The sequence below is a fragment of the Ciona robusta genome, chromosome 12, assembly GCF_009617815.1.
Source record: "Ciona robusta chromosome 12, ASM961781v2".
NCBI classification, from domain to species: domain Eukaryota; kingdom Metazoa; phylum Chordata; class Ascidiacea; order Phlebobranchia; family Cionidae; genus Ciona; species Ciona robusta.
Genome location: NC_143246.1, coordinates 7,814,660 through 7,835,548, shown reverse-complemented (window position 1 = coordinate 7,835,548; position 20,889 = coordinate 7,814,660). Strand labels below are relative to the sequence as shown.

Sequence of the window (20,889 nt, the reverse complement as noted above, 5' to 3'; positions counted from 1 at the left end):
CCTTTAATTAGTGCATGTCCGCTAAGTCCGCTAAGTCCGCTAAGTCCGCTAAGTCCGCTAAGTCCGCTAAGTCCACTAAGTCCACTAAGTCCGCTAAGTCCACTTTTTATTTCTGTGATATAAACCCCGGTCCGTATATAAACATGAGTTATTTCATGTCGCTCTTAGAAATCGTATAACGCACATCAAATGGGGCTAAATTGATCATAGACATAATATAAACTGCAGACTGACATTATCCTTACCGTTTTTCTAAATGTTACTTAAATGTGCCCTTTTGTACATCCGTTTTAACCGTGAGCGTGTTTTAACGACTGTCGTTTTACCGTTAATTCTCATTGTTTTGCCTTTGTAAACTTTTCTGAATTTTGTTAGTGTGACCAAAGAGACAAAATAAAATCATTTTGACTTGGATAACACATAATTCATATATCACGACCAAGCGAGCTTACTACTGGACATCTTAGACGTGAATATTACAGAGGTAGAAATAGCGGACATAGTCAATATTGCAGATGTGGACTTAGTGGACTTAGCAGACTTAGCGGACTTAGTGGACTTAGTGGACTTAGCGGACTTAGCGGACTTAGTGGACTTAGCGGACTTAGCGGACTTAGTGGACTTAGCGGACTTAGCGGACTTAGCGGACTTAGCGGACTTAGCGGACATGCACTATTTAAAGGGACCCCATATCACGTGATATACGATAGATTGTTCACACGACAACAATTATGTTTGCGTTAAAATATAAATCGCTGTCTCAGGAACTTGGCAAAGTTACAAAGGTTAATTTAACGCAGACCAGACTTGTGGCGTCAAAACGAAAGAAACCCTACAGGTTTAAGACTTGTTCGACGGCTAAGAATCACGTTGGTGGTCCCAAACCACCCACCACCGAAACTGTTGCCTACTTGGCCCTCCCCGAGGCTTACGATCCTGTATTGTGGGGGAAGAAAGGAGATGCAAACGGGAAGAACTGTTTGTGGCATGTCAACTGGCTGATGCAGCGAGATAACAGACGAAGGCATATCGCTACATACTATGGCGCATTATATACACGACTACAATGCATTAGATATAGTGGTCATCTACCATTGGAGCTAAAGCAAGTTGCTGATCAAGAAACCTCGGGGTTGCCTCGTGGAAGCGATAAAAACTGGACGGTGAACCGATGTGTCGTGACATCTCGTCCACGGGGTAACAAAGATAAATGGAGGATCAGTCGAATGGTGTTCCGACATTTCGCCGATCACGGGAAAATGTCTGGGGTTAAACGGGCTATGTGGTGATGATGTCATCAATGATGTCATAATGAATACATTGTTATATTGTGAATGGTTTAATAAAGTGCATGTTATGTGAAAATAATAAATTTGTTTTATTGACAGGATTGTAGGATTAAAATAAACATGAGTGGGATTCTTCCCAACCAAGCAGAGGTAAACTTAATAAAAATATTTTAAATGTTTTTAAACATCTGTGTTAACAGGACGGCGCAGAAGAAAACATTCCTTTGAAGACAAAGTAAGTTGAAAATTAATCATTTATAAAAAATTTGAGTGACATTATTTATAAAAGCAGTCCTTCAACTTTACATAAGAAACTACAAAAACAACGACAGAAACTACAAAACAAACGAGCGGTTCTAAACGAGCCGAAGAAAACGTCGCTGATGCCGGTAACGAGGTTTGTTTGTTGATTGTGACATCACACAGGGGTAACAATTGATTCACAGATTACAAATTCCTAATCGAGGATATCAACGCATAGACGATTCACCTTTGGTGTCGCTGCAGTCAGACAGGTGGGTCAAAGATATGATTCATTACTTCTAATTACTATATATTAAGCTTTACCAATGTAAATAATTAACTTTAACAGCGAGGATGAATTATTTTTGTCGAACAAACCAACGACGGCACGACAAGTAAACAAACAGTTGTCACGGCAACTCGCTAAAGATGGATTCCAATTGGACGAGACACCGGACGACGAGGCTTTGGATCTGATTCCCCCGAACGATTTCCGCGAAGGTCATTATTTCGCTTGTTGTAACGCTTATACAATCAAATGTATTGTTATGTAAATGCAGTAATCATATCTAACTTAAACTGTGAAATATTGAAGTGAAATTATCATTGTTTACACATAAAGTACCACCAAGCTTCAGGTTGTGATGTCATAATGATGTATTATGCCACTTTTATGACATCATCCAACAGATTCATCGTTTCATTTGTTTGTTCTTCTTTTATTTCATTTTTCCTGAGAGTTTTAAATAAATTAATTAATTTGTTGTACCTGCCCACTTTTGAACATAAACACGACACTTACAACGCCACAACACGTGCAACATCCGGCCACCTGCTACGAACAATCTTTTTGTTTGATTTCTTTCTATCTGATGACATCATTGATGATGTAATAATCATGGCACCTGCTGCAAGGATTGGCCCACCAAGAGCCTTCGCTATGCTGTTCACGGTTTCAATTTGTACACCTCCTGTGGAGGGGTAAGTAGAGGGGGTTAGGGGTAACTAGAGGGGGTTAGGGGTAACTAGACGGGGTTAGGGGTAACTAAAGGGGGTTAGGGGTAACTAGAGGGGGTTAGGGGTAACTAGAGGGGGTTAGGGTAACTAGAGGGGTTAGGGGTAACTAGAGGGGTTAGGGTAACTAGAGGGGGTTAGGGGTAACTAGAGGGGGTTAGGGGTAACTAGAGGGGTTAGGGGTAACTAGAGGGGGTTAGGGGTAACTAAAGGGGGTTAGGGGTAACTAGAGGGGGTTAGGGGTAACAAAAGGGGTTAGGGGTAACAAAAGGGGTTGGGGGTAACAAAAGGGGTTGGGGGTAACAAAAGGGGTTGGGGGTAACTAGAGGGGGTTAGGGGTAACTAGAGGGGTTAGGGGTAACTAGAGGGGGTTAGGGGTAACTAGAGGGGTTAGGGGTAACTAGAGGGGTTAGGAGTAACTAGAGGGGGTTAGGGGTAACTAGAGGGGTTAGGGGTAACTAGTGGGGGTTAGGGGCAACTAGAGGGGTTAGGGGTAACTAGAGGGGTTAGGGGTAACTAGAGGGGTTAGGGGTAACTAGAGGGGGTTAGGGGTAACTAGAGGGGGTTAGGGGTAACTAGAGGGGTTAGGAGTAACTAGAGGGGTTAGGGGTAACTAGAGGGGTTAGGGGTAACTAGAGGGGGTTAGGGGTAACTAGAGGGGGTTAGGGGTAACTAGAGGGGGTTAGGGGTAACTAGAGGGGGTTAGAGGTAACTATGCTTCAACCAATCCTTACTTTCAATAGCTTGAAATCTCTCATTGGTTGGTTCAACACACGTGACATGACGTTCCTTCTTATGATTGGTTCCCCCAAACGAGCTCGTCGCTGATTGGTTGGATTTTTCTTCTACGTCATCAAACTTGTGTTTGTCAATCGAGTCGCGTAATGACGTCACAAACCTTCTGTAATCGATGACACCTGTGTCGTCACAATCGGCAAATCTGCAGGTAATTGTTACGTCACAAACGTGAAAATTGCGTCACACGCACGATAGTTACGTCCCACACACGATAATTACGTACTTAATCATCTCGTGAGCTTCTTTTAATGATAAATCCTCCCCGTGATTCATCATGAGTCGCAATAAATCATCTTTCGTGACTTTCCCGTCGTAACCGCGGTCAATGATAGCAAAGGCGTCCCTGCAGCACAAGTTTACAACCCCCCTCACAATATATAACCCACCCACCTCAAGTCACCATCCTCCCCCTTTAATTCCTTCATATGTTCAATTATCATACAAAACTCGCTAAAGTCGATTGTGACGTCACCATCGACTTCCATTAATGACGTCACCTCTTCTATTTCGTCATCAGCGGGATTGTAGCCGAGCGCTCGCAACGCCATCTCCAACTCGCTTTAACAACAACAATATATTAAAACCCCCGCACCCAACACCCATCAACCCCTACGTTCCACCCCCGCACCCCACACCCAATCCTCCGCACCCATCAACCCCTACGTTCCACCACCACACCCCACATCGAACCTTAAATTCATCGTCTTCGAATTCCCCGTGTCGTAGAACTCAAAGACTTGACGAAACTCATCGATCTCGTCCAAACTGAACCCCTTAACTCTCCTGACGTCATATTGTTCTTGCAATCGTTTCCTCCCATGCACTGTCTGTCTGCTGGTTTGTCGTCGACCACCGTCACCAAATACACCACGCGGCCGTCGAGGCGCGTCGCTGGAATATAATTATTACGTCACAATAAGCTGCATTACATCACAATACACACCTTACCCCATTCTAACTAAATGCGATAATTTGAAAAACTTTTAATTTAAAGCATTATGTTAATCAATATGTGGATCTTACCCAAGGAACCAACCCATAAAATCAATATCTGCATTGAAACTACACATATCGCTGACAAGGTAATACTAGAACTACAACCGCAACCAACTGTTGACAACTAACTTGTCGATCAATATTCTTCGGCGCGTCTAAGTCATTATTACGTCACTTTAATTAAACGCGATGCTACTATGACGTCACAAACATACTTACGAGGCGATGAATATGAAATTGTTGAGCAGCGCGTCCGCCATTTGTTCCATATTTACAGAAATCAAAAACACAAAAACACAAACTTCGACCAGCCAGTCTCACCCGCTTATATGAAGGTCTATGTATAATTCAAGACGATCCGACACGCTGGAGAAATTCCAAGGTTCAGGAATTAATAAAAAAAAAGAGATCCGCAAGCTTGTACCGAAACCATTGATTCTTATAACTTAATCAACTTAAATAAATAATTCATAGGTATTGTTGTTAACCCACAATTAGATGGGTTACAAACAACTTCATTAAGTATCCGACGTTTAATTTCGGGGCCAAGCAATTTATTCGACTTTGGTTAAAACTTAATTAATCTTTAAAATAAAGACAAACAATCAATTTAATTTGTTAAAATGATTATTCGTTAACCCGATTCATTAAATGTAGCGAACAGTTTCATGCATCGTTAAACATCGTGTGCGAGTTATTTAAACGAAAAACACCGAATTTAATTTCATAAGTTTGTCGCGCTTTTGGTCGTTATGGTTAGGGGTCGAAATATTTTTTTTATCATGGAAACATTATATAATGACGAAATGGCGTACTGGACGATGATTGGTTAAAATTGAAACCACTGAAGCATATCTACCGACCTTAAGCCCTAACCCCCCTAACCTGGATTTCATTTCTCGCAAACTTCAGTCGAATATTCTACAAATCATGGCTTTCCGGAATTCAATTCAAAAAGTTTTCCCAAACCTGCAATCTTTAAACCGAGGATTGGCTGTCGGTTCGAGGAGGTATGTTTCCGCATCTACCGACCTGAAAGAAGTTCTAGCAGCAAAAATCCCTGAAAAACAATCGGAGATTAAAGAATTTAAAAAAGAATTCGGCGGCGCCAAAGTGGGCGATGTATCGGTGGACATGATGTATGGTGGTATGCGTGGGATCAAGGGGATGGTTTGGGAACCTTCAGTACTTGACCCTGAAGAAGGGATTCGATTCCGAGGTTACACAATCCCAGATTGCCAAGATTTGCTTCCAACTGCTGCAGGTGGTGAACAACCTTTACCTGAAGGTTTGTTTTGGCTTCTATGTACCGGTGACATACCAAGTAAAGATCAAGTTCAGTGGTTGAGTCGCGAATGGGCAAATAGAGCTGATCTTCCCACGCATATTGTAAACTTGTTGGACCAACTGCCCAGCAGCGTGCACCCTATGTCTCAACTAAGCGCCGCGCTCAGTGTGTTAAATACCGAATCCAAGTTTGCGCAAGCATATTCCGACGGTGTTCACAAGAACGAATATTGGCAACATATTTACGAAGATGCGATGAACCTTATCGCCAAGATACCGATCATCGCTGCAAAGATTTACCGGAACTTATATCGCGAGGGCAAATTCAACGGAACCATCGACGAAAACGCTGATTGGTCGTTAAACTTCTGCAATATGCTCGGGTACAACGATCCAGAGTTTATCGAGTTGATGAGACTTTACCTTGTGATACATTCCGACCACGAGGGGGGAAACGTTAGCGCTCACACATCTCATCTAGTGGGAAGCGCGCTCAGTGATCCTTACCTGTCCATGGCTGCTGCTATGAATGGGCTCGCTGGACCTTTGCATGGGTTGGCCAACCAAGAAGTTCTTGTTTGGTTGACGGGAGTTTACAAGGAGCTTGGCGGGAAAGAAGTTACCGATGAAGAATTGCGAAAATACATCTGGGATACTTTGATGAGTGGACGGGTTGTGCCGGGGTACGGACATGCTGTGCTGAGGAAGACTGACCCACGTTATACTTGCCAGCGTGAGTTTGCATTGAAACATCTTCCTGACGATCCAATGTTTAAACTGGTCGGCCAACTCTACAAGTTGGTTCCTGATATTCTGCTTGAACAAGGGAAAGCCAAGAACCCATGGCCCAACGTAGATGCGCACAGTGGGGTGTTGTTGCAGTATTATAAGATGACCGAGATGCAATACTACACCGTGTTGTTCGGGGTTTCCCGCGTCCTCGGTTGTCTCTCTCAACAAATATGGAGCCGAGCTCTCGGCTTGCCGCTGGAACGACCAAAGTCCATGAGCACCGAAGGATTGAAAAAATTCGTCAAGAAATAAATTGTTTAAAAATAAGTTTATAATTTATTAGAAGTTTGTGTTAAATATGTTGCTATATTGATTAACCAATGTAAAGTTCGATTGTGCGTTAGCGAGAATAAATATTTGTTCAAGTCCATGGTTTGCTGCCTCTTATGTGCCGCATCGACGTCAATGATCTGAAAATAAAATTCAAAAAATAAAAGTAAAAATAAACAATGGATTGCAACATACTTTGAACCAGCTATGTTAGGAACGTTTGGTTTCTTTTTAACATTTTGTTGATTTATTATCTTCCCCTTCCCTCCCTTATCGACTACTTTTCCTTTAAAAGCTCGCGTTAAATCAACTTTGACCATCGCCATTTCTGTTAAAGTCATCGTTAATTAAATACTTGGCTGACCTTTTGACCTCCCTTACCAACTTCATCTTGAGTTACCTCGTTTTCATCCAACCCCAACCGAACAGGGGCGTACAAGTTGCACCATTGCTGGGAATATATGGGGACATGGGGTTCATATTTAAAATCACAAAACAAACAATTGTCAAAAGATCTCTTTTACACTTAAACCATCACAAGGTATTGTTATAAAAAGCAACAGCATGAATATCTACCTTAGCTTTGGGTGATAACCCAACATCAGTACATGAATAATACCACTGTGGCAACCCCATATGCATCAACATCAGTCGATAATATGTAGTAAAGTTGGTAGCAAGATGTGACCAACATAGAGATCTATCGAGGAACCAAATCTCGGCGTTCTGGGCCGGCAAACCTGGATTTTGTTTTAGGATAAATTGATCTTGTTTAGTATTGTATGGCTTGGTGGCCACTGGGTTGGAGCAACTTCCACTAAGTATCTTGCCCAATGACACATACACCCAGAATGGTGACAGCTAGGATTAAACATAACTTCTTAGAGGGGGAAGCACCCACCCATAAACCACTTAAACCTCACCAGGCACTGCTTTCATGTACACAAGGCAAACTTTCCCAACCCCATTACAAGCATCGAGCTCAAATATTCGACTCCTCCCGTCAAAGTGAGGTTCGTCGTCGCCCTCATGCTCCACGTCGGCAATTGTGATGTTGCTTCCCATCGTGGCCGTCGAACCAGCGTGGCTCAACTTTGAAAGTTCGTTGATCGAGTTTATTTTCATCTCTCCAACTGGAACCTTGGTGTCTGTCGAAAACGGTTACCATGTATGTACGTTTTGGGAGACGTTAAATTTGGAAAATCTTTTGAATAAATTCTAAAGCCAATAGTGGCGAACAAAACACAAGTGGCGTGCACCACAATAGATGATTACTTCTATATTTCTCCACAACATTACCATTGATATTGACTTTCCATGTTAACAACAATCCATTGGTTGTTAAATAAAAACTTTTCAAATCATCGGGCAGAATGCAGCTGTTGCGTTGTTCCCAACCGACCAGGGTGTGACGCTCTGCTTGTGGAAACTTTGACAATGAAACCTCCGAAACACCAGGACGTTTTTCTAGAAATATATTTTAAAACAGTTTATGTAATTATTTGTGCGACAATGTATTATTTGTACGACAACTCGTAAGCTGGCACGAGGTGTTAAACCCATGTGATAACGACTGTCGTTTTCCGGCCACGCGAGGATAAAGTAAGTTACATTCATTAAATAATGAAGAATTCTCCCGTATGTTACAGATTAGGCTGGTGGGAAGTGTTAGAGGTTATAAGGGCTTAGTTACTGTTTAATGGTTAGCAGATAACTTAGGATCGGATTCTTCACTAGCACTATATATTGGTTACGCCAGCTGTGTCATAGATGTGAAAGAACTGGCAATTGTTGGTCACCGTATATGGCGATCGTAACGTCTACGAACACAATACAAACTACAGAAGATGTTTTTTTTACACAAACTATTTATTAAAACCATTATTTCACCTTACCCAATGTCGTAGCAACCCCTAAAGTTAATCTTTCAATAAGTTCTTCAACGCCAAGCTGAGCCATGTTGTTATGAACGCTAAATGTTTAAATAAGATTTCTATTCTTTACCACCACTGGCAGCAGAGCGCATAATTTATTTACAACAATCACGTGACCAAAAGTACATCATGACGTCATAATTATTCATTCTTCAACAAAGATTCAAAATGTTTTTCCCGCTCATTCACCAACTCGTCCATCAGCTTTATGATGTATGATAAACGTAACAATCCATCGTTGGTTGTGACGTAATAATCATCCTTTTTATTCTTACTTATGACGTCACTATCGAATATTCTCCACGTCCCTGTGACGTGATCATTGCTATGACGCGACACACACTTACAATCCACGAGGCTCTGGATAAAAACCAAGCTGGATTAAATCTTCTAATACGATAATAAAGATTAAATTAATTAAAACAACGAAGGGAAATCTTCAAGAAACCAAACCTGCGTCACTTCTTCTAACACCACCCTCTGCATCGCGTGGCCAAATTGTTTCGACAATCCTCGCAAATTAACACCAGGATTGCGCAATATCTGTGATAAACATAAATATAACAAACACATGAATGTAATGCGCGATACATACATGCAGAAACACTCCAGCCACAAAAGTTTTGGCCGTGTCATAATTGATCTGTCCGTCAATATGATGCCATGGACGACAAAGGAACTTCACGATGTCATAATGAGATGTGTTGACCCTGAAAATAGATTTGTTAAAATATGTTACGCAACAAATAGTATCGCTTACGCTCCAAATCTTTCTTTAACACTTGTGGCATCATCATCATCTGTTGATGACATCACAATGTCCAATTGTTCGTCCTCGTTTGGGGGATTTCCCACTCCAGTGCCAATCCTGTTCATGGCATAACTTGAATAACAATACGAACCCACTAACAAATACCCACCCCCTTCCAGCCTCCCCCTTATACACCACCCCCCTGCTCAACCATGCACCCGCGTGCATACGTGGAATCACACGTGCTCTGCAAATAATACAAGGTTACTTTCAACCAACCTCCCCCTAAATACCAACCTTGAAATCCCGGAAGTGAAAACGAATTTCGTTTCATGGAGAATTTTCAAACATTGTTGAATATCGTCGGCTGAATGTGATTGGTCGAGAAACTTATCTTCAAGTTTTGTAACTGGGATGCCTGTCAATCAAACCTTGTGATTATGACATCACACAACACATTATGACATCCCATACCTGTAAAATCAAACAACTTTATTTCTTCCATCATTTTTTTTCCCAATTGCCGCAAATTTTCAGGGAAACATGTGATGTCATCCAAACCGTCAATCATTATGACATCACAACGACTGAATCGTGGCCCTCGTAACGAGAACAATAGCTTTGATATGCATGACTGAACACCATTGTCACAGTATCGAACACATTTATCTGTATGAAACATATTTACAAAAGTCAAAACAATATATGCGACGTCACCTTCAAAATATTTAAAAAGATGTTTTTTTGTTTGATTTCTATGTGGTCGTTGAACCTCGACAATACACGGAACCAACGAAAGTTTTTCGGGGTGCGACAAAATCTTTTTCTCTTCGTCTACAACCCCGGCCACACCCGACAACATCATCCAGTTGGAGTAAGATGGATGCCGTTGGTACATCTGCCAATCAAATATACATCTGTCAATCAAATATACATCTGTTGGTACATCTGTCAATCAAATTTACATCTGTTGGTACATCTGCCAATCAAATATACATCTGTCAATCAAATATACATCTGTCAATCAAATATACATCTGTTGGTACATCTGTCAATCAAATATACATCTGTCAATCAAATATACATCTGTTGGTACATCTGTCAATCAAATTTACATCTGTTGGTACATCTGTCAATCAAATATACATCTATGATGTGGAAGTGTGTAAAGCCGCTTATCTCCGGCCAAAACATAACAAGTTATTGTGGAAGTGTATGCCCTTGGACACTTAACTAAGCCAGCAAAGTCTCTACCACGCGAGGGTAAACAATTACATTCGATTCCCAAACCCCCTCCCACCTGGAAAAGTTCCATTAACTTCTTTTTTCTGGGATCGTCGTTCTTTGCGTGACTGTCGGCCAACATGGATTCTTCGGTTGCTTTCATGCTGTTGAAGAAAAGTTTCGTCCATGGAATATATTCAAGTTATTTCATGAAATATATTCAAGTTATTTCATGGAAACAAAACCCACCTTTTATAAAAGTCAGTTCCGATAATTGACTTGAAATCCGACATCACTAGTTCAGTGGGGAAGTTAATTTCCAACGATAAATCGTCGTCCAGGAGTGACACTAGGGGGGGTTAGTGTTTAAACTACATTATTAACTCAGCTTTGATCCCTGGGTGTTGGTTCTTATTAGAAGACCTGGGAGGCCATGTTTGGCCCATCACCCCGAGTGGTGGTTTATACACGTAGCTACGTTATCCACTACTCAAACTTACTTAACATAGAAACAATAGATCCACTGTTAACATCGAGTTTGTACGTCACGGGCGACTGGGTTTCCAAATCATTCATCGAAGAAATACAATCGTCGAAAACTTGGGAGAAATGTTGGGATCGGAACGACCTGGTTAATGGGGGGGGGGGGTTTAATTGTGGGTGATAACGGTAACGACATCACCACTCACTGCCAGTATAGCTTCGTGATATGGTAGCTTGGCACTGCAAACGGGAGATTTCGTTTCCGATGTGGATTTTCCAATTTCTTTGATACAATGTCTGCATGAAATAGAAATAATATACTAGCATAATATAGAAATAACATAAAATCACTAAACTCACTTCTTTTCTTCAATAACTCGGACACTTGGCTGACCAGAGGTTCGGGATAATCCTCGAATATTTTGTACGTCTGTAACGACAATTGTGGATAACCATTATGACATCACAGTATATAACCCTTATGACATCACAATATACCTGGTATTGATTAAAATGTTTTTCATCGGAAGCGAGCACGGCAAATATAAGATTCTCAATAGAACATTTTAACACGTCATCTTTGTTCGTTATCCCGTCCTCGTGGTCGTGGTCGGTTGGTTCCGTTGTGAATGCTTGTACTGCGTAACTATGACGATAAAACTTGGTGACTAAACCAGTTTGTCGTTCCGATAAAAACAAAAAAAATCCTTGAATCAATGTTGGCTAAACAAGCCAACTGAACAGCAAGAAACACGAGGAACAAACCTTTGATTGAGTTCATCCACAGAATCGGGGATCACGCCCTCCATTGTACCATGGACCCCACCCTTGAACTTTAACTTTACCAATGGTAGTAGTTCCATGAAGCATGCGGAGGCCTCCTATGGGGGGCCACAATATTATATGCATAATCAACATTGTACGCATCATAATCAACATTGTACGCATCATAATCAACATTGTACGCATCATAATCAACATTGTACGCATCATAATCAACATTGTACGCATCATAATCACCTGATCCGTTAAATCCACTCGACCACGAAGAACTTTCTCAACCAAATCAACGTCGGCCAAAACCTCGGCGACCGATAAACTATAGAAACAATATTAATGCATAAAAACAATATTAACATTAATAGAAATAACATTACTCGTGACATATCCTCGTCAGTTTATTTTTCATAATAAATCGTTGCCGTCTCGAACAAGCCGTTGATGTTTTATCGCAAGACTTTGAACAGTTTTGTAACAATACATCTCGTACCAAACTCCAGTGGGCGGCCGTGCGAAAGGTGGTTCGCGTCGATGCGCTCGTCTGGATGAAGTTTTGTTTTAATCAACTACAACTCACTGTGAGTTTATTGTATGTTGGATTTAGCAGCCACGTTTTTATTTGACGTTTTTACCTTTTTAAGCAACACTGTTGCCACAACTTTACACAACAATAGAATAGAATCCTCGTCCAATGAAAAGTTGACTCTCTGCTTCCCCCGGCGGTTGCTCATTGCTTGCAGGTCCGCCGCATCAACGTGTTTCATTATTTGCTGCGAAAACTTTCGATAAAACAAGAAATATTTTGGTTAATTTTTTTACTTTTGCGATTTTTGGTGGTTTTGGTTTAATTTCCTGGCTCTTCCTTTTGCTTCCCTTTCCTCCCTGTAATATTTTAGTTAAATCAGCGAACAACCACACGATGTCCTACCTTCACCACTTTGTTCCGACCACGATTGTCAACCATTGTGATGTCATAATCTGTAACAATCAACATCGCAAACATACTTATGACATCACAAACAACAACAAACCCTGGTTCAAATCTTTCTTTGAGATCTTCAACTTCTTTTCACTCCCAACCCCTGGATCTTAAACAAAAACTTTTATTTAACGGAACAAATATTCCAACAGAACAAATATTCCAACAGAACAAATATTCCAATGGAACAAATATTCCAACCGAACAAATATTCCAATGGAACAAATATTCCAATGGAACAAATATTCCAACAGAACAAATGTTCCAATGGAACAAATATTCCAATGAAACAAATATTTCAACACAACAAATATTCCAATGGAACAAATATTCCAAGAGAACAAATATTCCAACAGAACAAATGTTCCAATGGAACAAATATTCCAATGGAACAAATATTCCAACAGAACAAATATTCCAATGGAACAAATATTCCACTAATAAATACCTTTCGTTGGTTTTCGTTTCCGTTTCCAACTTTCGTGAGACGAAGCTTTTTTCACAACTTTGGTTTTCCCCCCCTCCAAAACTGAGGGGATGAGTTTCGGGAGTCTCGATAAACTTGTCTGGGGGGAATATTATGGCTTGATGTTTAATATTATGACTTGATGTTTAATATTATGGCTTGATGTTTAATATTATGACTTGATGTTTAATATTATGGCTTGATGTTTAATATTATGGCTTGATGTTTAATATTATGACTTGATGTTTAATATTATGGCTTGATGTTTAATATTATGGCTTGATGTTTAATATTATGACTTGATGTTTAATATTATGACATGATGTTTAATATTATGACATGATGTTTAATATTATGACTTGTTGTTTAATATTATGACTTGTTGTTTAATATTATGACATGATGTTTAATATTATGACTTGTTGTTTAATATTATGACTTGATGTTTAATATTATGACATGATGTTTAATATTATGGCTTGTTGTTTAATATTATGACTTGATGTTTAATATTATGGCTTGATGTTTAATATTATGGCTTGATGTTTAATATTATGACTTGATGTTTAATATTATGACTTGATGTTTAATATTATGGCTTGATGTTTAATATTATGGCTTGATGTTTAATATTATGGCTTGTTGTTTAATATTATGGCTTGTTGTTTAATATTATGACTTGATGTTTAATATTATGACTTGATGTTTAATATTATGGCTTGTTGTTTAATATTATGGCTTGTTGTTTAATATTATGACTTGATGTTTAATATTATGACTTGATGTTTAATATTATGGCTTGTTGTTTAATATTATGGCTTGTTGTTTAATCTTATGGCTTGTTGTTTAATATTATGGCTTGTTGTTTAATATTATGACTTGATGTTTAATATTATGACTTGATGTTTAATATTATGGCTTGATGTTTAATATTATGGCTTGTTGTTTAATATTATGGCTTGTTGTTTAATATTATGACTTGATGTTTAATATTATGACTTGATGTTTAATATTATGGCTTGTTGTTTAATATTATGGCTTGATGTTTAATATTATGGCTTGTTGTTTAATATTATGGCTTGTTGTTTAATATTATGACTTGATGTTTAATATTATGACTTGATGTTTAATATTATGGCTTGTTGTTTAATATTATGGCTTGTTGTTTAATCTTATGGCTTGTTGTTTAATATTATGGCTTGTTGTTTAATATTATGACTTGATGTTTAATATTATGACTTGATGTTTAATATTATGGCTTGTTGTTTAATATTATGGCTTGTTGTTTAATATTATGGCTTGTTGTTTAATATTATGGCTTGTTGTTTAATATTATGGCTTGTTGTTTAATATTATGGCTTGTTGTTTAATATTATGGCTTGTTGTTTAATATTATGGCTTGTTGTTTAATATTATGACTTGATGTTTAATATTATGGCTTGATGTTTAATATTATGGCTTGTTGTTTAATCTTATGGCTTGATGTTTAATATTATGGCTTGTTGTTTAATATTATGGCTTGTTGTTTAATATTATGACTTGATGTTTAATATTATGACTTGATGTTTAATATTATGGCTTGTTGTTTAATATTATGGCTTGTTGTTTAATATTATGGCTTGTTGTTTAATATTATGGCTTGTTGTTTAATATTATGGCTTGTTGTTTAATATTATGGCTTGATGTTTAATATTATGGCTTGATGTTTAATATTATGACTTGATGTTTAATATTATGGCTTGTTGTTTAATATTATGGCTTGTTGTTTAATATTATGGCTTGTTGTTTAATATTATGGCTTGTTGTTTAATATTATGGCTTGTTGTTTAATATTATGACATGATGTTTAATATTATGGCTTGATGTTTAATATTATGACTTGATGTTTAATATTATGGCTTGTTGTTTAATATTATGGCTTGTTGTTTAATATTATGGCTTGTTGTTTAATATTATGGCTTGTTGTTTAATATTATGACTTGATGTTTAATATTATGGCTTGTTGTTTAATATTATGGCTTGTTGTTTAATATTATGGCTTGTTGTTTAATATTATGACATGATGTTTAATATTATGGCTTGATGTTTAATATTATGACTTGATGTTTAATATTATGGCTTGTTGTTTAATATTATGACTTGATGTTTAATATTATGGCTTGATGTTTAATATTATGACTTGATGTTTAATATTATGACTTGATGTTTAATATTATGACTTGATGTTTAATATTATGGCTTGTTGTTTAATATTATGGCTTGTTGTTTAATATTATGGCTTGTTGTTTAATATTATGGCTTGTTGTTTAATATTATGGCTTGTTGTTTAATATTATGACATGATGTTTAATATTATGGCTTGATGTTTAATATTATGACTTGATGTTTAATATTATGGCTTGTTGTTTAATATTATGACTTGATGTTTAATATTATGGCTTGTTGTTTAATATTATGGCTTGATGTTTAATATTATGACTTGTTGTTTAATATTATGACTTGATGTTTAATATTATGACTTGATGTTTAATATTATGGCTTGTTGTTTAATATTATGGCTTGTTGTTTAATATTATGGCTTGTTGTTTAATATTATGGCTTGTTGTTTAATATTATGGCTTGATGTTTAATATTATGGCTTGATGTTTAATATTATGGCTTGATGTTTAATATTATGGCTTGTTGTTTAATATTATGACTTGATGTTTAATATTATGGCTTGATGTTTAATATTATGACTTGTTGTTTAATATTATGACATGATGTTTAATATTATGACTTGATGTTTAATATTATGGCTTGATGTTTAATATTATGGCTTGATGTTTAATATTATGGCTTGATGTTTAATATTATGGCTTGATGTTTAATATTATGGCTTGATGTTTAATATTATGGCTTGATGTTTAATATTATGGCTTGTTGTTTAATATTATGACTTGTTGTTTAATATTATGACTTGTTGTTTAATATTATGGCTTGTTGTTTAATATTATGACTTGTTGTTTAATATTATGACTTGTTGTTTAATATTATGGCTTGTTGTTTAATATTATGACTTGTTGTTTAATATTATGACTTGTTGTTTAATATTATGGCTTGTTGTTTAATATTATGGCTTGTTGTTTAATATTATGGCTTGTTGTTTAATAATATGGCTTGTTGTTTAATATTATGACTTGATGTTTAATATTATGACTTGTTGTTTAATATTATGACTTGATGTTTAATATTATGACTTGATGTTTAATATTATGGCTTGATGTTTAATATTATGGCTTGATGTTTAATATTATGGCTTGTTGTTTAATATTATGACTTGATGTTTAATATTATGGCTTGATGTTTAATATTATGGCTTGTTGTTTAATATTATGGCTTGTTGTTTAATATTATGGCTTGTTGTTTAATATTATGGCTTGTTGTTTAATATTATGACTTGATGTTTAATATTATGGCTTGTTGTTTAATATTATGGCTTGATGTTTAATATTATGGCTTGATGTTTAATATTATGGCTTGATGTTTAATATTATGGCTTGTTGTTTAATATTATGGCTTGTTGTTTAATATTATGGCTTGTTGTTTAATATTATGGCTTGTTGTTTAATATTATGGCTTGTTGTTTAATATTATGGCTTGATGTTTAATATTATGGCTTGATGTTTAATATTATGGCTTGATGTTTAATATTATGGCTTGATGTTTAATATTATGGCTTGATGTTTAATATTATGGCTTGATGTTTAATATTATGGCTTGATGTTTAATATTATGGCTTGATGTTTAATATTATGGCTTGTTGTTTAATATTATGGCTTGTTGTTTAATATTATGGCTTGATGTTTAATATTATGGCTTGTTGTTTAATATTATGGCTTGTTGTTTAATATTATGGCTTGTTGTTTAATATTATGACTTGTTGTTTAATATTATGACTTGATGTTTAATATTATGGCTTGATGTTTAATATTATGGCTTGTTGTTTAATATTATGGCTTGTTGTTTAATATTATGACTTGTTGTTTAATATTATGACTTGATGTTTAATATTATGGCTTGATGTTTAATATTATGGCTTGATGTTTAATATTATGGCTTGATGTTTAATATTATGGCTTGATGTTTAATATTATGGCTTGTTGTTTAATATTATGGCTTGTTGTTTAATATTATGGCTTGATGTTTAATATTATGGCTTGATGTTTAATATTATGGCTTGATGTTTAATATTATGGCTTGTTGTTTAATATTATGGCTTGTTGTTTAATATTATGACTTGTTGTTTAATATTATGGCTTGATGTTTAATATTATGACTTGATGTTTAATATTATGGCTTGTTGTTTAATATTATGGCTTGTTGTTTAATATTATGGCTTGTTGTTTAATATTATGGCTTGTTGTTTAATATTATGGCTTGATGTTTAATATTATGACTTGATGTTTAATATTATGGCTTGATGTTTAATATTATGGCTTGTTGTTTAATATTATGGCTTGTTGTTTAATATTATAGCTTGATGTTTAATATTATGACTTGATGTTTAATATTATGGCTTGTTGTTTAATATTATGGCTTGTTGTTTAATATTATGGCTTGTTGTTTAATATTATGGCTTGTTGTTTAATATTATGACTTGTTGTTTAATATTATGGCTTGATGTTTAATAATATGACTTGATGTTTAATATTATGGCTTGATGTTTAATATTATGGCTTGATGTTTAATATTATGACTTGTTGTTTAATATTATGACATGATGTTTAATATTATGACTTGATGTTTAATATTATGGCTTGATGTTTAATATTATGGCTTGATGTTTAATATTATGGCTTGATGTTTAATATTATGGCTTGATGTTTAATATTATGGCTTGATGTTTAATATTATGGCTTGATGTTTAATATTATGGCTTGATGTTTAATATTATGGCTTGTTGTTTAATATTATGGCTTGTTGTTTAATATTATGGCTTGATGTTTAATATTATGGCTTGTTGTTTAATATTATGACTTGTTGTTTAATATTATGACTTGATGTTTAATATTATGGCTTGATGTTTAATATTATGGCTTGATGTTTAATATTATGGCTTGATGTTTAATATTATGGCTTGATGTTTAATATTATGACTTGTTGTTTAATATTATGGCTTGTTGTTTAATATTATGGCTTGATGTTTAATATTATGGCTTGATGTTTAATATTATGGCTTGATGTTTAATATTATGGCTTGATGTTTAATATTATGGCTTGATGTTTAATATTATGACATGATGTTTAATATTATGACTTGATGTTTAATATTATGGCTTGATGTTTAATATTATGGCTTGTTGTTTAATATTATGGCTTGTTGTTTAATATTATGGCTTGTTGTTTAATATTATGGCTTGTTGTTTAATATTATGACTTGATGTTTAATATTATGGCTTGATGTTTAATATTATGACTTGATGTTTAATATTATGACTTGATGTTTAATATTATGGCTTGATGTTTAATATTATGACTTGATGTTTAATATTATGGCTTGATGTTTAATATTATGGCTTGTTGTTTAATATTATGGCTTGATGTTTAATATTATGACTTGTTGTTTAATATTATGACATGATGTTTAATATTATGACTTGATGTTTAATATTATGACTTGATGTTTAATATTATGACTTGTTGTTTAATATTATGACATGATGTTTAATATTATGGCTTGATGTTTAATATTATGGCTTGTTGTTTAATATTATGGCTTGATGTTTAATATTATGGCTTGTTGTTTAATATTATGGCTTGATGTTTAATATTATGGCTTGATGTTTAATATTATGGCTTGATGTTTAATATTATGGCTTGTTGTTTAATATTATGGCTTGATGTTTAATATTATGGCTTGTTGTTTAATATTATGGCTTGTTGTTTAATATTATGGCTTGATGTTTAATATTATGGCTTGATGTTTAATATTATGACTTGTTGTTTAATATTATGACATGATGTTTAATATTATGGCTTGATGTTTAATATTATGACTTGATGTTTAATATTATGGCTTGATGTTTAATATTATGGCTTGTTGTTTAATATTATGGCTTGTTGTTTAATATTATGGCTTGATGTTTAATATTATGGCTTGTTGTTTAATATTATGGCTTGTTGTTTAATATTATGGCTTGATGTTTAATATTATGACTTGAAGTTTAATATTATGGCTTGTTGTTTAATATTATGGCTTGTTGTTTAATATTATGGCTTGATGTTTAATATTATGGCTTGATGTTTAATATTATGGCTTGATGTTTAATATTATGGCTTGTTGTTTAATATTATGGCTTGTTGTTTAATATTATGACTTGTTGTTTAATATTATGGCTTGATGTTTAATATTATGACTTGATGTTTAATATTATGGCTTGTTGTTTAATATTATGGCTTGTTGTTTAATATTATGGCTTGTTGTTTAATATTATGGCTTGTTGTTTAATATTATGGCTTGATGTTTAATATTATGACTTGATGTTTAATATTATGGCTTGATGTTTAATATTATGGCTTGTTGTTTAATACTATGGCTTGTTGTTTAATATTATGGCTTGATGTTTAATATTATGACTTGATGTTTAATATTATGGCTTGTTGTTTAATATTATGGCTTGTTGTTTAATATTATGGCTTGTTGTTTAATATTATGGCTTGTTGTTTAATATTATGACTTGTTGTTTAATATTATGGCTTGATGTTTAATATTATGACTTGATGTTTAATATTATGGCTTGATGTTTAATATTATGGCTTGATGTTTAATATTATGACTTGTTGTTTAATATTATGACATGATGTTTAATATTATGACTTGATGTTTAATATTATGGCTTGATGTTTAATATTATGGCTTGATGTTTAATATTATGGCTTGATGTTTAATATTATGGCTTGATGTTTAATATTATGGCTTGATGTTTAATATTATGGCTTGATGTTTAATATTATGGCTTGATGTTTAATATTATGGCTTGTTGTTTAATATTATGGCTTGTTGTTTAATATTATGGCTTGTTGTTTAATATTATGGCTTGTTGTTTAATATTATGACTTGTTGTTTAATATTATGACTTGTTGTTTAATATTATGACTTGATGTTTAATATTATGGCTTGATGTTTAATATTATGGCTTGATGTTTAATATTATGGCTTGATGTTTAATATTATGACTTGTTGTTTAATATTATGGCTTGTTGTTTAATATTATGGCTTGTTGTTTAATATTATGACTTGTTGTTTAATATTATGACTTGTTGTTTAATATTATGACTTGTTGTTTAATATTATGGCTTGATGTTTAATATTATGGCTTGATGTTTAATATTATGGCTTGATGTTTAATATTATGGCTTGATGTTTAATATTATGACATGATGTTTAATATTATGGCTTGTTGTTTAATATTATGACTTGTTGTTTAATATTATGACTTGTTGTTTAATATTATGGCTTGTTGTTTAATATTATGACATGATGTTTAATATTATGACTTGATGTTTAATATTATGGCTTGATGTTTAATATTATGGCTTGA

The 20,889-nt window shown here is 34.7% G+C and overlaps 6 protein-coding genes across 19 annotated transcripts in view; 3 read left to right on the top strand and 3 right to left on the bottom strand.

Annotated features, from left to right (window-relative positions):
- The first annotated feature begins 679 nt into the window (after positions 1 to 679).
- Positions 680 to 1,388, top strand: LOC149727438 (small ribosomal subunit protein uS14m-like). The gene has a single exon (XM_089889679.1). It carries the CDS (start codon positions 732 to 734, stop codon positions 1,287 to 1,289), a length of 558 nt encoding a protein of 185 aa, XP_089745805.1. The 5' UTR covers positions 680 to 731; the 3' UTR covers positions 1,290 to 1,388.
- LOC149727437 (protein FAM219A-like) lies at positions 1,203 to 2,300 on the top strand. 2 transcript variants are annotated; one of them, XM_089889686.1, is made up of 5 exons: positions 1,203 to 1,439; positions 1,490 to 1,524; positions 1,582 to 1,686; positions 1,736 to 1,804; positions 1,882 to 2,300. In XM_089889686.1, exons 1-5 carry the CDS (start codon positions 1,410 to 1,412, stop codon positions 2,084 to 2,086), a joined length of 444 nt encoding a protein of 147 aa, XP_089745812.1. In that variant the 5' UTR covers positions 1,203 to 1,409; the 3' UTR covers positions 2,087 to 2,300. The 2 variants fall into 2 exon arrangements, with proteins under 2 accessions (XP_089745812.1, XP_089745811.1); XM_089889685.1 differs by having other exon boundaries at positions 1,579 to 1,686.
- On the bottom strand, positions 2,147 to 4,740 carry LOC149727436 (uncharacterized). Of its 6 annotated transcripts, none has more exons than XM_089889672.1 (7): positions 4,560 to 4,740; positions 4,035 to 4,235; positions 3,735 to 3,902; positions 3,568 to 3,687; positions 3,281 to 3,486; positions 2,365 to 2,500; positions 2,147 to 2,265 (listed from the first exon to the last, which is right to left on the bottom strand). In XM_089889672.1, exons 1-7 carry the CDS (start codon positions 4,607 to 4,609, stop codon positions 2,193 to 2,195), a joined length of 954 nt encoding a protein of 317 aa, XP_089745798.1. In that variant the 5' UTR covers positions 4,610 to 4,740; the 3' UTR covers positions 2,147 to 2,192. The 6 variants fall into 6 exon arrangements, with proteins under 6 accessions (XP_089745798.1, XP_089745797.1, XP_089745796.1 ...); XM_089889671.1 differs by having other exon boundaries at positions 2,365 to 2,503; positions 4,560 to 4,736; XM_089889670.1 differs by having other exon boundaries at positions 2,335 to 2,500; positions 4,560 to 4,735.
- Positions 4,741 to 5,149: 409 nt separating this feature from the next.
- LOC149727435 (citrate synthase, mitochondrial-like) lies at positions 5,150 to 6,791 on the top strand. Its single transcript, XM_089889651.1, has one exon. The coding sequence runs from the start codon at positions 5,271 to 5,273 to the stop codon at positions 6,669 to 6,671; it is 1,401 nt and encodes a 466-aa protein (XP_089745777.1). The 5' UTR covers positions 5,150 to 5,270; the 3' UTR covers positions 6,672 to 6,791.
- LOC149727434 (tubulin polyglutamylase complex subunit 2-like) lies at positions 6,673 to 8,718 on the bottom strand. Of its 6 annotated transcripts, none has more exons than XR_016386171.1 (7): positions 8,585 to 8,718; positions 7,965 to 8,156; positions 7,613 to 7,837; positions 7,266 to 7,429; positions 7,090 to 7,140; positions 6,885 to 7,017; positions 6,673 to 6,829 (listed from the first exon to the last, which is right to left on the bottom strand). XR_016386171.1 is itself a non-coding variant. In XM_089889661.1 (7 exons), the coding sequence occupies exons 1-7, from the start codon at positions 8,646 to 8,648 to the stop codon at positions 6,781 to 6,783; spliced, it is 897 nt and encodes a 298-aa protein (XP_089745787.1). In that variant the 5' UTR covers positions 8,649 to 8,718; the 3' UTR covers positions 6,673 to 6,780. The 6 variants fall into 6 exon arrangements, 5 of the variants coding, with proteins under 5 accessions (XP_089745787.1, XP_089745788.1, XP_089745789.1 ...); XM_089889661.1 differs by having other exon boundaries at positions 7,071 to 7,140; XM_089889662.1 differs by having other exon boundaries at positions 7,071 to 7,140; positions 7,989 to 8,156.
- The window catches only part of LOC149727433 (general transcription factor 3C polypeptide 1-like), a 22,633-nt gene continuing 10,446 nt past the window's right edge, over positions 8,703 to 20,889 (bottom strand). The window contains exons 24-45 of one of the 3 annotated variants that reach the window (XM_089889583.1): positions 13,289 to 13,406; positions 12,893 to 12,949; positions 12,790 to 12,839; positions 12,681 to 12,743; positions 12,494 to 12,631; positions 12,239 to 12,402; positions 12,102 to 12,180; positions 11,847 to 11,962; positions 11,580 to 11,727; positions 11,442 to 11,511; positions 11,288 to 11,378; positions 11,099 to 11,226; positions 10,848 to 10,947; positions 10,675 to 10,762; positions 10,092 to 10,272; positions 9,849 to 10,043; positions 9,672 to 9,792; positions 9,544 to 9,621; positions 9,384 to 9,491; positions 9,219 to 9,333; positions 9,077 to 9,166; positions 8,703 to 8,983 (exon numbers count right to left, since the gene is read on the bottom strand). In XM_089889583.1, coding sequence (XP_089745709.1) covers positions 8,765 to 8,983; positions 9,077 to 9,166; positions 9,219 to 9,333; positions 9,384 to 9,491; positions 9,544 to 9,621; positions 9,672 to 9,792; positions 9,849 to 10,043; positions 10,092 to 10,272; positions 10,675 to 10,762; positions 10,848 to 10,947; positions 11,099 to 11,226; positions 11,288 to 11,378; positions 11,442 to 11,511; positions 11,580 to 11,727; positions 11,847 to 11,962; positions 12,102 to 12,180; positions 12,239 to 12,402; positions 12,494 to 12,631; positions 12,681 to 12,743; positions 12,790 to 12,839; positions 12,893 to 12,949; positions 13,289 to 13,406 — 2,517 coding nt within the window. In that variant the 3' untranslated portion in view covers positions 8,703 to 8,764. Of the gene's footprint in view, positions 8,984 to 9,076; positions 9,167 to 9,218; positions 9,334 to 9,383; positions 9,492 to 9,543; positions 9,622 to 9,671; positions 9,793 to 9,848; positions 10,044 to 10,091; positions 10,292 to 10,470; positions 10,504 to 10,674; positions 10,763 to 10,847; positions 10,948 to 11,098; positions 11,227 to 11,287; positions 11,379 to 11,441; positions 11,512 to 11,579; positions 11,728 to 11,846; positions 11,963 to 12,101; positions 12,181 to 12,238; positions 12,403 to 12,493; positions 12,632 to 12,680; positions 12,744 to 12,789; positions 12,840 to 12,892; positions 12,950 to 13,288; positions 13,407 to 20,889 lie in introns of those variants that run through there. The other 2 variants (XM_089889585.1, XM_089889584.1) reach the window with 2 other exon arrangements.